General features: G+C 50.6%; 1 protein-coding gene across 1 annotated transcript; it reads left to right on the top strand.

Annotated features, from left to right (window-relative positions):
• The first annotated feature begins 11716 nt into the window (after nt 1–11716).
• Nucleotides 11717–13114, top strand: Foxe3 (forkhead box E3). The gene has a single exon (XM_076564796.1). The coding sequence runs from the start codon at nt 11717–11719 to the stop codon at nt 12557–12559; it is 843 nt and encodes a 280-aa protein (XP_076420911.1). The 3' UTR covers nt 12560–13114.
• Nucleotides 13115–16079: the final 2965 nt, after the last annotated feature.

Genomic DNA, 16079 nt, shown 5'->3' with positions numbered 1-16079 from the left:
TTGAGTTCTCGGGATGCACTCAGGCAGGAGAGGGAGCTGAGCAAGCATTCTGTACCTCAAGTGACAGCAGTTGAGACAGAAGGAAGCACAGGTGCTGTGTCGAAGTCAGGAGACTTATCCCTGTCTGGAAAGCTTCCTGGGAAGGTAGATTGGGAAGAACAAGCAAGAAAAACGAAGCTGCAAGTTTATTTCTGTTCTTCTAGGCTTTCTTTTCTTTCTTCCTAGCTTCTTGAAGGGGGATGGGGAAGAGACAGAAGAATCCCTTGGTGGAGTCTTGGAGAGAGAAAAGGAAGTGAATGTTACCACAGCAAAGCACTGCACTGTATGATTCTGTCCCCCCACCAGGCTGGTCCTTAGCCCATTCAAAGAACCCTTACCCACAGTGGCATGTAACAGCTGGTCCTAGGACTATGGGATACATCTAAAAATAGGAAAGTAGGCATCACTAATGCCAACCAGACACGCAGGCGGCATGAGAGCAGCGCAGGCAGGCAGGAGGGCAGGGAGGGGCGTGAACATGTAGGAAAGATGCTCATTACATCCTGAGCAGTGGCCGCTCACAGTGGGCCCTGGAGTCAACATGCAGTTATTGGCCCCAAAACATGTAAAAGCCCTGCTAATGACTGCATGCCTTCTCTAAAGACACAGCTGTTCCAGATGCTGCCTCCAGCCTCTGGCAGAGCTCTCTTCACCACACAAGCTGCTGCACACTTCCTGGGGTTCTAGTCTTCTAGGAGATGTACAATTGACTGCATGCCTTGGAGCAAGTGATTGCCTTGTCTCATCCTTATCGGGCATTCTAGCCATCCTTGCCTTAAGGTAGGTTGGTGGTAGAAGAGGTGCTTGAGTGGCAAGCCAGGGCTCTGGGTACCCAGGGGGCCAGAAGATGTGGGATCAAAACTTAGGTGTTCTTTGTTTCTTGATTGGTCAAGTGGGAAGTCTTTAGGGAAGCAGTAATTTGAAAAGTCAAAACTCCAAATGTACTTAGTGGTGTTATCCCTGGACAGGCCTGGGGCCAGGATCATTTTCTAGCTGAAGGTTCTGGGCAGCTCCTTGTACCTCCACGAACCTCCACTCTCATCTGTAAATTGGAGAGTTTTTGAAATGAATATTTTTCTAGCTAATTCATGTGTACTTAATATTTATGTTTTGGAAATTGAAACAAAAAAAGGCTCTTTGAAAAAATTGTGTCTGTGTGTCTGTGTGTGGCTATGTATACGTGTGAGTGCAGGTACTCACAGAAACCAGAAGGGAGTGTCAGATCTCTTGGAGCTGGAGTGTCAGGCCGTTGTGACCTGCCTAACATGGGTACTGGGGACTGAAGTCAGGTCTTCTCCAAGAGCAGCATGTGCTCCTAACTCCTGGCCATCTCTCCAGCTCTGAATCAAGCTGCTTTCGAATGGGTACACACTAAATGTGACTCCAGATTCAGAATATGCAAATATTGCAACACAGGGGTAACCCCCCCCCCAACCACTGCTTCTTATGTTTTGTCTTTGGCACAGGATCTCACTGTGATACCCAGGCTAAAGGGATCCCCCTGCCCCCGTTACTGGAGTAACTGGGACATCAGGAATGTGCCACCACACCCAGTGGACTGTGAAATGTCACTCTGTTGTCTTTCCATAAGTAGGCATTTTGCTTAGCATCTGCCATAATGTGTATAAGTTTTAGAACCTTTTTGTAGCACTATTCATGTATTTACAGTGAAGCGTGTATGTTACAAGAGCACAGTTTGCTGAGTTATGTTCATAGTTTGAGGGCAGACTTTTTTACTGGGCATCATTCCTAGTACCTCGTGACTTCTACATTATTGAGCTACTTACCTAGCCTCCTGTTCATAGTTTTAATTCCTTAAGCAAATTAAAAATTTAAATTACCTAGAGATAAAATGTAACACAATTTTAGTGTATTTTCACCATTCTTTTTCCAACTATGTGTATAATTTTTATAGCTTTAATATATACCATTTTATCATGACACGTTTCCTCATTAAGTGTTCCTCAAAATTAACATAATGATCCACAACTAGTCAAGGTGCAGAGAAAAAGAGACTGCAGAATGCTCATCACTGAGGGAACATGTCTACCACCCCTGCCCCTTCCGAGCTTGAGGATCATCGAGGAAGAGAAGGTGGAAAAGCATAAGAGCCAGAGGCAATGGATGACTACAGCATCTTCTGGACACAGCAGGACAACTGAATGCATGAATCCACAGTGGCTGTGGCATTATACAGTAGACCTGTGCAAGCCCAAGCCAGACTGAATCCCAGCATGGAGAGGGGAGTTTGACATACTACCCCACCCTAGGCCGGGGGGGGGGGGCTACTGGCAGTTGTTAACTTCTGGGAGAGGTTCAGACAGTTTTCTCTGAGAGTGTATCCCCTAATAAGTAGACCACTGTCCAAGAGAAGACCACATATCCAAAAATATTTGGGCAGCACAAGTTAGTCTTTAAGGTTTTTTTTTTTAACTACACAAAGTTGGGAGGGTAGGAGACAGGGGTAGATCTTAGAAAAGTTGGAGAAAGGGATGGATATGACCAAAACACAGATGAAACTCTCAAAGAACTAATAAAAGTTGTGGATTTTAAAAAAAAATATGGTCTTACTATGCAGCCTAGAACTTACTGTATAGACCAGGCTGGTCTCAGTTTCATAGAAATCTGCCAGCCTTTGCCTCATGAATGCTGTGATTAAAGGAATGTGCTACTCTGAAGGGCAAAACCAGTTTTTTTGTTTGATTTTTTTTAATGTTTGCCTAATGTTCTAAGGAATAGATCCATCCTGGCTACAGGATATTGGGGTTGACTTTCCTCTGTGATAAACAGCAATAATGACTACTCTTGGACACATATTACTAACCACGTGCCCAGGATAAATTTCTAGTATGGGGTAATTACATAACCAATGGAGTCGTATGTCTCCTTTAGAACTTAGTATAAAAGAGTGGTAGGCTTGACTAATAGAATTGCTGAAAGGATTCAAGACATTACCTAAAGTTCTGACCTAATCCTAGGGAGGGCATATGCTCCAACTGTGAATGTGAGCCCGAGGAGCCAAAGAAAAAGGACAGGGGTCTACTCTTCCATGTCCCAAAGGCCCCTCCTTAGGCCTCCCCCCACCGGAGTCCCACAGAGCTGGATGGAGGAAGTCTCAATATCATCTGATTTTAATTATTTTGGTTACTTATTGCCAAAGGGCGAGCTGGTGACTATTTAACAGCTAGATCTTTGGCAGGGGCACCCTGATTTGTAGCATTTGCCAATTTTTGTGTGAATACTCCTATGTGGTTCATTTCAAACTACTAACATGAGGTCACAACAGAGCCCAGAGGAGGCATACACACTCTCAAAAGGTGGTTGGGGCTGGCTCACACACTGGTTCTTAGCTTTTTACCACCTTTATTCCCGTTCTAATCCCTTTTCATGACCTTCTGGCTCTTCAAGGTGATAGAGAGTTGGATATTTTGGGAGAGGTCAATGTTGCCAAAGAATAATGTCATCCTCTTCCGATTCTCTAAAGGAAGAACTGGAGCTCATGATGGTCAAGGTGATTACTCCAGTTGTTCAGTCAGACAGTCTCTTAGGAATATTATCACTGGTCTTTTAGAACACTTTTTCAATGGAAGCCAGTGCTTTCTGCTGAGGACATGTGCTGTCTTTTCCTCCTCAATGATCCATCCTAGGTTCATAAATGGTTGTCCTTGGCCTTGCCTCCAGGAGCTGAGAGCGGAGCAGGTGAGCCGGAGCAGAAAGAGCACCTCACGTGTGGCAGATGTGAGCAAGCCATGAAAGCCTCCCTGTTGAGTCAACAACTCCAGGGTGGCCTTCGGCTTCCTCTCTTTTCCCTCAGTAGCAGACACCACTGAGGGTTCCTCTTCCTCTTTCCTGATAAATATACACATCCCTTGTCACTATTAACTCTTTCACACAGCAACATGCTTCCTGAGCAAATGACCCATCCCCAGTCCCAGGTGTAAGAAGGTCCTAAGCTAACAAGTCATTCATTCTTCCTCACTGGGACTTGTCCAAAATGGGAAGAGTGATCCGTGTCTGCCAACGGAAGCTGAGATATTTGGGAGTAGTGGATGGGAACTTTCCTCCCTTGAAAAATAGTCATGAGAATGATAGCGCGGTTCTGGAACTCAGGTGCTGCAGACCCGGGTGTTGCTGTCTTGTGTCAGCCAGAAGATGAGGCCCTCTCATGGATAGCCCAGAGCATCAAGGGAAAGTTGAGACAGAGCCCTAACCCTACAGATCTTACCTCTGACCTCTTATTAGGGAGAAACTGTATTCCCCTACAGCTTTAATTGCTTTGTGTTCTACTGAATGTAGCCAAGCCATCTTAAGTGATAAGCACTTCCAGACGGTGCCCCATATGGCAGCTGGGGGCTTGCTGAGCAATGGGAAGTTTACATTTCCCCCACTAGTTCTTTAATGGCTTCTTTTAGTGATTAGGATAAAGTCTCTGTTCAGCTCTTTCTCTCCAATTCATAGATACTCCCTCCTCCATTATCAGCCCTGAAGGTAAGGGAGGACCTTTGGTCTTCATCTTTGACTTTGATGCCCAGTCCAGCCCACACTAATCAGACAGATGCTATATAAAGACTGTTGAATGCATGCAAGAAGAGGATTCTAGGTGTCAGAGGCCTAGGCCTCATTTTTTGTTTTGCATTGACTAATTTTCAGACGTCAGCCAAGTCTTTCCCCCTTTTGGACCTCAGTGCCCCAAATTATAAAGAAGCACATTGCACTCTAAGTAGTAGTTTAAGAATGGAGATTGAAAACAACCTCTCCTCTACCCCATATGATAGCAGTTGTGCTTTTAATATCCACTGATGGGCTTAAAATTATGACAAAAACAAAAACAACTGCAAAGCTTTTCAATGTGGTTATATTTATCCATCACAGCAACATCTACATGCATTTGAGAAACAATCGTGCTGGTGTGTGGGGCACACTGTGTAGCCAGCTTACAGGCAGCAAAGGGTGCCACATGGCTTCCAGATGCCTTTAGCTAAGGGGCTTGGAGGTTGGTAATCACTGGCCTAGATCGTCTCAGGATCTGCCAGGTGACATTGGCTGTGCTGGTGGGTGACTTGCGTGGAACACAGAGTGGGTGGGTGGGTGGGAAGCTCAAACTCACTTTTCTCCAATCTGGGCTCCAATTTCTCCCTCTCCTGCCTCAGCCAGCCCAGTAGACAGCACCACACCCCTCAGTTCCCCAGAAATGAGAACCAGGGAGGCCTGAGCCCACCGAGGCTGTGAGGTTGCAGAGGCAAGGTAGATGTCAGAATGCTGACAGTCCCAAATGACGTGGAATGTACTTCAGATGCTGTGTGTGTGTGGCTTAGGAGCAGCTGGAATTACACCCTCAGGGCTGAGCCAACTTTGTGTGAGCTTGAGCTGAGAGCATGGACCCTGCTAAGGCAGGGCTGTGTGTGGGGTCTCAGGCCCTGGGTACAGGTCTATGTGGAAAGGCAGCAAGGACAGGGCTATTCCTGTCTGGAAATCAGGGGCCCTTCTTTTGTCTGGACATGGGTGGTTGTTTCTTCACTCTTTTATTCAGCAAATAGTATTCAGGGGTTCACCAAATGCTTCCCGAGGAGCTGCGCAGCTCTACAGCTAGAGAATGAATGACCCAGCCCCACTCCAGATCCATACTTTTCTACCCTGGGCGGTGGCCATGGAGCAAGTGCAGAAGTCTCTTTGGATACTAGCAAACCAGAGGTATCAGTAGGCCTGTTGCCTGGGAAAGGAGAAAGGACCTGGGAAATGGTTTCTAGAAGATAAAATGGTTATCTCCTGAGGGTAGCTCTCAGGGGACAAAAAGAAAGGTGCCAGCAGGTCAGGAAAGAAGGGCCTCTCTTGGCCGGAGGACCAGTGGGAAAGCTGATTCCTTTCCCCTCTGCCCTTGGGTGAGAAGCCCCTGGGGTTTCTTATGTGCTTATTTGTTGGTAATCTGATGCTGTGGAAGTGGAGCTTTTCGGAGGAAAAGATGAACTTGCTGTGATAAAGAACGTAGGGGATTGGGGGCTCTCAGAAAACTGATGAGGCCGTGCTTGTATCTCAGCTGCCAAACTGGGCTGCCATGATTTAGCAAAGGCTCAGAGTAGAGCAGGACCTGGCCCCGACACTGGCAAGAGCTCTGGTTGGCTCTGTGATGACGTGTGTGCCGTGAGGAAGCAGGGCAGGGAGAGGGGGCAAGTGTAGCAGTCTGGGTACCCAGGTCCGTCCTGTGGAATCCTTACCTGATGAAACTCCGAGAGAGGGAAGGATCTGCTACAGATGCGTAAGCAACTGCAGCTGAGGTATGGCTTTCCCTCCTGGGAAGAGAAGGAAGGCAGAGAGACCAGCAAGGTGGTCCAGTGGCAGGCAGAGGAAATGCAGAAATGGAGACGGAGACGTCAAAATGGAAACAGACACAGGAAGAGTTTGAGAGAAAGCTCTGAGAAGTGACAGGTCTCAGTCTGTGGGAGAGGCTGGAGGAGGAGGAGGAGGAAAGGAGCGAGGATGGTGGTGGCTTCTGGACTGTGTACCTAGGTGTGTGCAAGCCATCAGGTGAGACGGACAGCTCCAGTCTTCCCTCTAGTGAGCCAATGGTGACAAAGTGTCTGCTCTTCCCCTACTGCCTCTGCCTAGGTGTGCTCCTCACCACAGGGAAGGCCTCCATTTCCAAGCCCATCCCTTCAGAGAGACTAAGGGATCCAGATAAGAGAGCTGGTCACTACTTGCTGGGACCTTTTCAAAAGTCCTCTTACCATGGCAAAAAGTCAGCTACAACTTGACCTGTCTGCCTCTTTGGTCTCAGTCCCATGACCCTGGACACCATCCATCATGAGGAATAACTGTGACAGGCAATAGCCACCCAGCCCTAGAGTATGTAGGCCGTGCTCTAAGAACACATTTGGCAGTTCTTGTGATGCTCAGGAAAACACCGAGTCTTTCACTTCCCGGGATGGACCATATGCTCTTGTTTCCAGACCTCTGTACTCAGCCTAGGCCTGTCACCCGACAGACATCTGTTGATCAGCTACTCCTGCTAGGCACTTGGCTAATTGTCAGGACCCAAATATGAGACTTGGGACGTGCCCTCTGTGCACACAAAGCACAGTGAAGGAGATAAGACACAGCAAGTCAGTGCAGTGACAGAGATGTTATGGGGTATGAGGGTAATTGCCGTAATCTAGCTTCCGTTCTTCCCCATCTGGCCACCTGGAGTTTCACTCTTCCAGGAAGTCTGAATCAGCCAGGCTGGGTGAGGTTCTGCTTTTGTGTTTCTGCTGCCTCTACTCTGCCAGGGTCACATACTGACCACTGAGAACAGAGAGCATCTGCCTGGCTACCTCCTCCTTGGCACAGTGAAGCAGATGAAAGTCTAACTCCTCACTGGGCCCAGCATCCAGGTAGCCTGGACATGTGCCCTTGGGATAAATGAAGTTACAGGCTGAGGAATGAAGAACCACAAAGACCAGCATCTCTTACCCCTCCCTGTGTGCCCCTGCTGGACACTTCTGCAATGCTGCTCATCAGAGCCAGCTTAGCCTGTCAGGAACCAGGCCTTGAGGTAATACCTGGCATACTGTTCTTAGTCCCGGTGCAGGGGCAGCCTGGTCAGAAAGGGTGTCACCACAGTGTGGTTCCAGATGGCCCCCAGCTGCAAGCCTGAGGAATGAGCGACATCCTGCATAGCTCTTAGGTAGAACCCTTGGGCACCTAGGTAGTTAGAGATGGTTTGAGGATGCTTTGGATTTGCTGCTGCCCCTGAGCTATGGGATGTCTTCAGGCTTTGATAGAGAGCTTTGAAATAAATAACAGATGATATCAAACCAGAGGTCTTTGGGGGGAACATTCTGGGAAGTCTTGGGAGGGAGGATCTAGAGATAACTCAAACTGGGCTCTTGGGATCTCTCTGGGTTAATATAGCTATTTCGAGAGCTCTGGATGGGCAATTACGGGGTGAGAATCTTGGGGAAGGACCTGAAATGACTTTCAGTCATAGCACTCTCTCTTAGAGAACACTTGGAAAGTTCTGGCAGTAGCTCCCATTCCTTGCCTCCAAGTCTATCTGAGTTAGTGGTGCCTCTTAAAGCCAGGGCTGGGGCAGAGGGTCTTGGAGGCTAGTGCAAACAGCTTTGGACAAGGGTGGGAATTTCCACTCCTATCTAGAGAGCCATCAACGTTGTGTGCCCTGACCTGGGCCTTTGGCCTCCAAAGGGCAGTGGGAAGGCCGGCCCCAGGGCCAATCCCTGGCCATTAATCCCTCCTGCCAGCCCGAATATCCACCCAGTGTGGTCAGACAAAGGACTGCCCAGCCCAGCTACTGTGTTCCTCCCGCCCCAGGGGCTCCACTCAGACGCTGGGCCGCCTGGAATCCAGGCCCATGAGAAAGGGGCCACCTTCACTGGCCGTCTTATGCCCGGATGCTCAGCCGCATCACGTCCGGCCCAGGGCCTGTGAAAAGAGGGCCCAGCCACGCTGAAAACACGGATTAGCCCTTGGGCCGCCCCCTGACACCAGCTTGCTCTACTCTGGGAAGCAGGCCCAATGGAGAGGGGGTAGGCAGGCACAAAGACCTGGCAAAGTCTGGGTTCTCATCCCTTTGGCCTAGCTCCCATCTCCATCCTTCTCAGAATCAGTATAGCCAACCACACATTCAGGATCATTTATTGAACATACATTATATCCCAGACTATACACATGACCTGGGAAATCTCAGATACCTACAAAAAAAAAAAAAAAACAAAAAAAAAAACAAAAAAAAAAAACCTTCAGTCAGCCATAGGATGCGATAACAGCCCATTTCCTCCTTGAAGGTATGACAGAGAGGCTCTGGCAGGGGCTTTGTTGGAAAAGGGGAGACGAGTAAGGCTAAGGCTCCATCAATACTGGTTCTGCATTTGAGTCCAGCTGCAGAGGACACTGTACCTGGCTGGAAAGACGGCTTGCAGCCTCTCTCCTGTCCCCCTGGTTGACACAGGAAAAAACAAACCAACAAAAACCATGCTTCTTATTGAGATTTGCAGCAGTCCAAGCCCTCTGCACTCCCTTACTATGGAGATGCCACTGCTTCCACTTGGCAGGGGAAGAAACAGGTTTGACCAAGGGGTGGCCTTGCTCACATGGCTCTGGGAGCCATGCTCTGCTGTCTCAGTGGCTTGTCTTACCCTGTTCTGCGGTGAGCCGTGTGATATGACTGCACTGTCTTGTGTTCCGGGTGGCCTGTGCTGACACAGGACGAAAGATGGAGAGGACAGAAGAGCAGGTCTGTTCCGACACAATAGTCCTTGTTTTGTCTGGGACGCTCTCCAGATCTGCCTCTTTTTCCTTTTCTGCTTTCTCAGGCCGCCCACCCCATTCACTCAGTGTGAAATTGTCCATTTCTCCACCAGACTAGAGTCTCATTTCTATCTCACCCTGAGCCTTGGCAAACAGCCTGGCTCAGAAGCTCTTGGTGAATGAGGCAGGCTGAACCGAGTCCAGAACTGAAGGAGAAATTGACTTAGGATCTGTGTGGCCTTGGCAGGATGTGGCAGTGGCCTGGGTGTAGGGACTCACTCAGAGGAACGAGGTCTACTTGTTGGGATTTGGAATGTTGATAGGAGAGCAGACTGTGGCTCTGTGTGTGTGTGTGTGTGTGTGTGTGTGTGTGTGTGTGTGTGTGTGTGTGTGTGTGTGTGTGTGTTGTATTTAGAACATGGAATTGAGATGCTTTGAGACATCTGTATGGTGATGTCCAGTGGGCACCTGGATCTGTTGACCAGCAGTTCAGGAGAGAGGCTAGAAGGGAAGTAACTTTGGCAGCTAAAGTGGGACAAACTGTAACTTATCCCGAAGTCTTTCCTCTGTCGTGTTGCATGTTGTGTAAAGGATGTGTATATGTGTAGGGGTGTGTGCTTGGGGGTGCCCGTGTGTGAAGGTGGAGGACAATCTCGGGTGTCAGTTCCTCACCGTCTACAGGGTCTCTTGTTTACCACTGCCGGCTGTAGGCTAGCTGGCCCATAACGCCTGAGGATCCTCTTCTCTCCGCCTCCTGTCTTGCCATTCAAGTGTCGGGACTACTGGGACACTGCTGAGTCCAGCTTCCTGTGGGTTCTGAGGTTCTGAACCGGGGACTTCACCTTTGCATGTCAAGGGCTTGATTCACCAAGCCACCTCCTCAGCCCTGTTTACTTATTTTTGAGTTGGAGTATCACTGCACAGCCTAGCCTGGCCTTCAAGTGGCCTCAGCCTCTCCGTGCTGGGGTCACGTGGGTGCCACCACAAGGCTTCCACCGTAAAGGGATGGGGTTAGAAGGGAGGTGATAGGGCAGTGCTCTGACCACCGGATTTCATTCCTGTCCTGGCCACTATCAGCTGTAGGAGGCGAGGTATACTACTTAACCTCTCACAGCATTGGACTCTTCATTCAAGAAATGGGGATAATACTACCTCCCAGGGAAGCTTATATGCCCGTGAAACACTGTATTTACCGAACACAAAATACTAAACAATGGTGGCTGCGATGTTACCAGCTGAGAGAACAGCTAAGAGGAGAGACCCCGAGCTCCATGTTTGAGTTTGGATTCTGACATTCTAGGCCACAGGCCACCTGGAGCTAGCTGGGCTCATCGAATCCTATGGCTGACTGCAGGTTTTTTTTGTTTTTGTTTTTGTTTTGTAGCTCCTTGCTCTGGAGCTAGCTTTGGTCACTTTCAGGGGAATAGGGCAGACTCCATCAGAGATGGAGTCTGGAGGCCCCAAATTTCTCAAGGGCTGACTACAGTACACACAAGGCCTTGACAGTAAGTGCCCTGGAACTTAGCCTAGTGACCCTTCACTCGCCTCTCTGGTTCCTGCTCCATCTCCACTTTGATGAATCTTGTCCGTTTGCCTGCTTTAAGACAAGGCTCCTTCAGCCTATGGCTCCCTCTGTGTGGTGGTGGAGGATGGTACAAAAGCTCTCCCATCTCTCCATCCCCCAGGTATAGTGTCTGCATCAGAAAGCAGTTCCTGCATCCCTTCCCTCTGTGGAAGCATTTGGAGCTATGTGCCTTTTGGTGGTGGTTGGTGGGGCTCTTACTTTAAAGCAGGTGGAGTACTTTTTTACCATTTTATATCTTCAAAGAAAGTTCACAAGGCCCTGCCTGGAGTCAGGGCTGGATAAGGATGAAGGAGGGGCAGCAATAGTCCAAATATCTCCCCCTGCAACTAAGGCATCCTAGTTCTGTGCTGTCCTCTCTGTCACCCTTGTTCTGGTTCTCTACTGTCCAAAGGTAGCCTGATGCCTCCCTGATCAGCCGCATAGGGTGCTGAGGGCTAGCAAAGATCGTTGGAGCAGAGCATGGAAGCAGAGGGGAGGGTGAGGGATATCTGGCCGCTAGAAGGCACAAAATAGGGAGTGTGCTGAATGGGTGGATTTGTGATTGGGATTGACCCAAAGGGGCGGGGGTAATGGGAGCAGTGCGACCAAATATCACGGAGCGGGGATGGGGCCGAGACTGACTCAGGGATGAGGCAGGGTCTGAGAAAATTGACCCAAAGGGACTAGACCAAGGGAGGGGGAGAAACAGAGGTGGGCTGTTGGCCCGGGAAGGGGGCTGGGAAAGCAAATTAGAGGGCAGGTCCGAGCCCTCTCCTCGGGAGGTGGGGGTGTGTGTCCATATAAGGCGAGCCTGCGACCCCCGCTCTCCCGGAGGGCGGGCAGGGGCTCCGCATCCCTAGCACCCCCGCGCACATGGATGCGCACGTCGCTTTCTCGGGCTTCCCGGCCCTGCCCTCGGTCTCGCCGTCGGGGCCGCAGCCGTCGCCGCTGCTAGCCGTCGCCGAGCCGGGGCACGAGCCCGAGGAGGTGGCGAGCGGCGGGGACGTGGAGCCCACGGCCGCATCGGGCCCGGGGAGGAGGCGCCGGCGGCCGCTGCAGCGCGGGAAGCCTCCCTACTCGTACATCGCGCTCATCGCCATGGCCCTGGCGCACGCACCGGGCCGCCGCCTCACGCTGGCCGCCATCTACCGCTTCATCACCGAGCGCTTCGCCTTCTACCGCGACAGCCCGCGCAAGTGGCAGAACAGCATCCGCCACAACCTCACCCTCAACGACTGCTTCGTCAAGGTGCCACGCGAGCCGGGCAACCCGGGCAAGGGCAACTACTGGACGCTCGACCCCGCCGCCGCCGACATGTTCGACAACGGCAGCTTCCTGCGGCGCCGCAAGCGCTTCAAGCGCGCCGAGCTGCCCGCGCCGCCCCCGCCGCCCTTCCCCTACGCGCCCTTCCCGCCCGCGCCCGCGCCCGCGCCGCCCGCGCGCCTCTTCCGCCTGGACAGCCTGCTGGGCTTGCAGCCCGAGCCGCCGGGGCCGGTGGCGTCCGAGCCGCCCTGCTGCACCGCACCCGACGCCACCTTCCCGCCCTGCGCCGCCGCCGCCGCCGCCGCCTCGCCGCCGCTCTACCCGCCCGCGCCGCTGCCCGCCGAGCCTCTCCTGGCCTTAGCGGGACCGGCCGGCGCGCTCGGGCCGCTCAGCCCCGGAGACGCCTACCTGAGACAGCCGGGCTTCGCCCCGGGGCTGGAACGCTACCTGTGAGCCGCTCTCCCGCTGCGGGAGCACCTGGCCGAGCCTCCAGCCCTCGCTGGAGCAGAGCGCGCTCGTCTCTGGGGTCCACACGCAGCTTGGCGCTCTCTGCTGAGTCCCCTAACCTTGCCTCGAGCTAGACCTTCCTTGCCTTCCTCCATCCCGGGGTGGGGAGACTCTGACCATCTCACCACCACCGGACTGAAGCGCCCTCTCCGATGTGAGGCCTTCACTCCTCCCTCTATATGTACGCCCCACCTATGCACCCCCACAGTGCCACGTCTCATACCCTGCAGCTGGACGGTCACCAGTGGGGCCTCTAGTAGCCCCAGGAGTCCTGGTGAGTTCCAGTCTGGAAGCTTTCAGTCTCAAGCCACCTCCCCGACCTCTGTTGTTTTGCCAACATTAGATAGAGGTCAGACTCCTGGGTTCATTACTTTCCCGCCATCTTCCGCCACTTACCGACAAGTTTGACAGTTTGTTCCCTTCCCTGGCTTTACCTGTCTGCCCTTGGTTTCTTACTGAGCCCCCGCCCACACAGACACACCTGGCTGCTCTGTTCCAGGTTCTGAGGCAGCTCTTCTGACTTTTCAAGCTAACAGCACCAAGGGCTCCTGAACGGAGGGAGGATGAGTGGGCCTCTGTGACTGCCCCACCTCCATGGAAAACACAGAACTTATCGGGTTATTGTTATTTTCCAATCAAAGCTAGTTTAATTAAAAAAAAAAAAAACAAAGAAATCCTTCTCTGGGTTTGTCGTGTTGGCTGGTAACCTGGGGAATGGCTGGGGAGGACGATGGGTGAGGTTTGCCTCTTGGGATTGACACGGGGTGAATCTCCTTCTGAGTTCTCAGATAGATTCTCCTGAAGTCGGGAAAAGGAGCGATTCGACATAGCCGTGCACATAGCCGGCCGGGACAACGTTTGCCACCTGCATCTCACAGATGGTAGAGATGAAATGGGGTGTGGGTGGGTGAGTGAATTTAGAAAGCAGGTTGCCTAATCTTTGAGATTCCCAATGCCTAAGGATAAGGGGGCACATTAATTGGCATTAATCTAATCATCATTTCTCAGCAAAGTGAAGTGTCCCTTCCTCAAAATGAGGTCCATGGACCTCTATCACTTGGATAAATGCTAGAAATGCAGGATTTCAGGCCCCACTACAGACCTGTTGAATCATCAGAGTCTGCATTTTAATAAAATCCTTAAGGGATTAGGGCACACTATGCTGGAGGAGAGGCAGTGGCCCAGGCTGTGGCTCAGCCTAAAAGATGAAAACTCCCTGCTCTGAGGGATGAGGCTAAGTCAGAGACCACCATCCATTTGTGTGCCTCCTGGACTGCCAGAGGGGCAGCAGCATTGACTGAATTGATATGCCCAGCACCAAGGACAGGGCAGCAACATCGCTGCCTCAAAGGTGGAGGGAGAAACTTGGCCTGTGACCTTGTCCTGGTCTCTGGTACTGACCCAAAAACTGTGCTTTCTCAAGATTCCTGCTCCAGCTCCCAGTCTAGTAGATCTTGACTTGGGGTAGAGAGGGGCAGAGGAGAGGATAATATGCGGCAACTCCAAGGAGACCGATTGTCTCCTGGGATGTCGCTCTCCTAGACACCAGTGTTTGAGGCTACAGGGTGGTGATGGAAGGTGAGGGTGAACACTAAGCAGATCATGGGAGAAAGCTGTGGGGGAATCGGAGAAGGCAAGAAGGTCCTTTTAAAGAGTATGATTTTTTAAAGTGCTTTCTCCTACCCGTTAACTGCTTTGAGCAAGGGTCATATCCCATTTGCCTGGTGCATAGAGGTCCTTAGCATCTGTGGATTCACTGACTGGGCATCTGGATCCCTTAGTGTCTAATACTGTGTCTGCCTTAGTGAATAACGAATGTTTTGGCACTTTCTTTTCCATTCTTATTTGCCATTCTCAAAGTGACTGGTGGGGGCATTAAAAAGGAGAATGAGGGGCTGGAGAGATGGCTCAGAGGTTAAGAGCACCGACTTCTCCTCCAGAGGTCCTGAGTTCAAGTCCCAGCAACCACATGTTGGCTCACAACCATCTGTAATGAGATCTGGTGCCCTCTTCTGTATACATAATAAATAAATAAATCTTTAAAAAAAGGAGAATGAGGTGGACTTGGAGGCAATTTCTTTGTTCCTTGCTTTAGAAAACTTGTCCACCCTGGACCAAGCAGGCAGCAGGAAATCCAGCTTTGGTTCTCTGAGGAGGGGGCACCACAAAGATCAAAATGCAAATTTTCTTCTGCTTCAAATGGTGTGGCTGCCCAGCTTCTTGGCTCCAAGCATCTGTTCACAAATGCCTTCTCAATTCAGGACATTCTCAGGGAAGGGAAGATCCCACTTGCCACCCTGAAGCCAAAAAGCACTTCCTCTGCTCTGAATTCCATTCTTTTCTTTTTGTAGACAGGGTTTCTCTCAGTAGCCCTGCTGTCCTGGAACTCACTCTGTAGATCAGGCTGGCTTTGAACTCACAGAGATCTGCCTACCTCTGCTTCCCAGGTACTGGGACTAAAAGCATACATGGGCCACCATTGCCTGGCTATGAATTCCATTGTTGCCACTGCAGATATCTCACTGCCCAGGATTTGAGGGCACTCAGGGATGCCAGCAAGGTCACTGTGGAACTGGAAACACAGAAAGATTTATTTTGTTTCTTTTTTTTCTCTTTTTTCCCCTTTTTTCTTTCTTTTCTTTTTTTTTTTTTTTTTTGACAGGGTCTTTATTCAACAGCATCATGGATGTGCTGTGCCCAATAGAGATACAAACAAGAAAACTTGTGTATGTCTTCAGAGTGTTTACACTCTGGAAAGCCATATATCATATTGTGCCCTAAAAATTTTGACCTTTTAGCAGATGTTGAAAAAACTAGAATGTAACCCAACTCTCCTATTAAAAAGCTTCGGGGATGGGCTGGGAGATGGCTCATCAGCCACAGTGCCTGCTGCACAAGCCTGAGGACCTGAGCTGGGATTACCAGCATACTTTGTTGGCGCACACACACACACACATCACCTTAGATCTGTGAAGCAGACAGATCTGGGGCCTCACAGTTCCATCGGCCTTGATGAAACTGGAGCTCCATTTTCCCTGAAAGACCCAATAAGGTAGACGGGCCTGGAGAGAGAGATGGCTTAGTGATGAAGAGCACTGACTGCTCTTCCAGAGGACTCTGGTTCCATTCCAAGCACCCATATGGTGGCTCACAACCTATGCAACTCCAGTTCCAGGGGATCTGATGCCTTCTTCTGGCCTCCTTGGGCACCAGGCATGTACATGGTACACAGACATGTATGCAGGCAAAACACTCACACAGGTAAAATTTTAAAAACTTTTTTTTTTTAAAGAAAAGAATATTAAAAGTTGGAGCTATAGAGATGATTCAGCAATTAAGAGCACTTTCTGTTCTTGGAGAGGACCTGGGTTCAGTTCCCAGCAACCCACATGGCAGCTTGCAACTGTCTGTAACTCCAATTCCAGGGGATCTGATATCCTGTAAGTGGTATCTATACATACATGCA

Source organism: Peromyscus maniculatus, chromosome 2, assembly GCF_049852395.1.
Source record: "Peromyscus maniculatus bairdii isolate BWxNUB_F1_BW_parent chromosome 2, HU_Pman_BW_mat_3.1, whole genome shotgun sequence".
NCBI classification, from domain to species: Eukaryota; Metazoa; Chordata; class Mammalia; order Rodentia; family Cricetidae; genus Peromyscus; species Peromyscus maniculatus.
This window is presented reverse-complemented; position numbering and strand designations above follow the sequence as displayed.

Coding starts and splice junctions, on each gene's coding strand:
- Foxe3 (XM_076564796.1), top strand. CDS start 11,717: ATGGATGCGCACGTCGCTTTCTCGGGCTTCCCGGCCCTGCCCTCGGTC.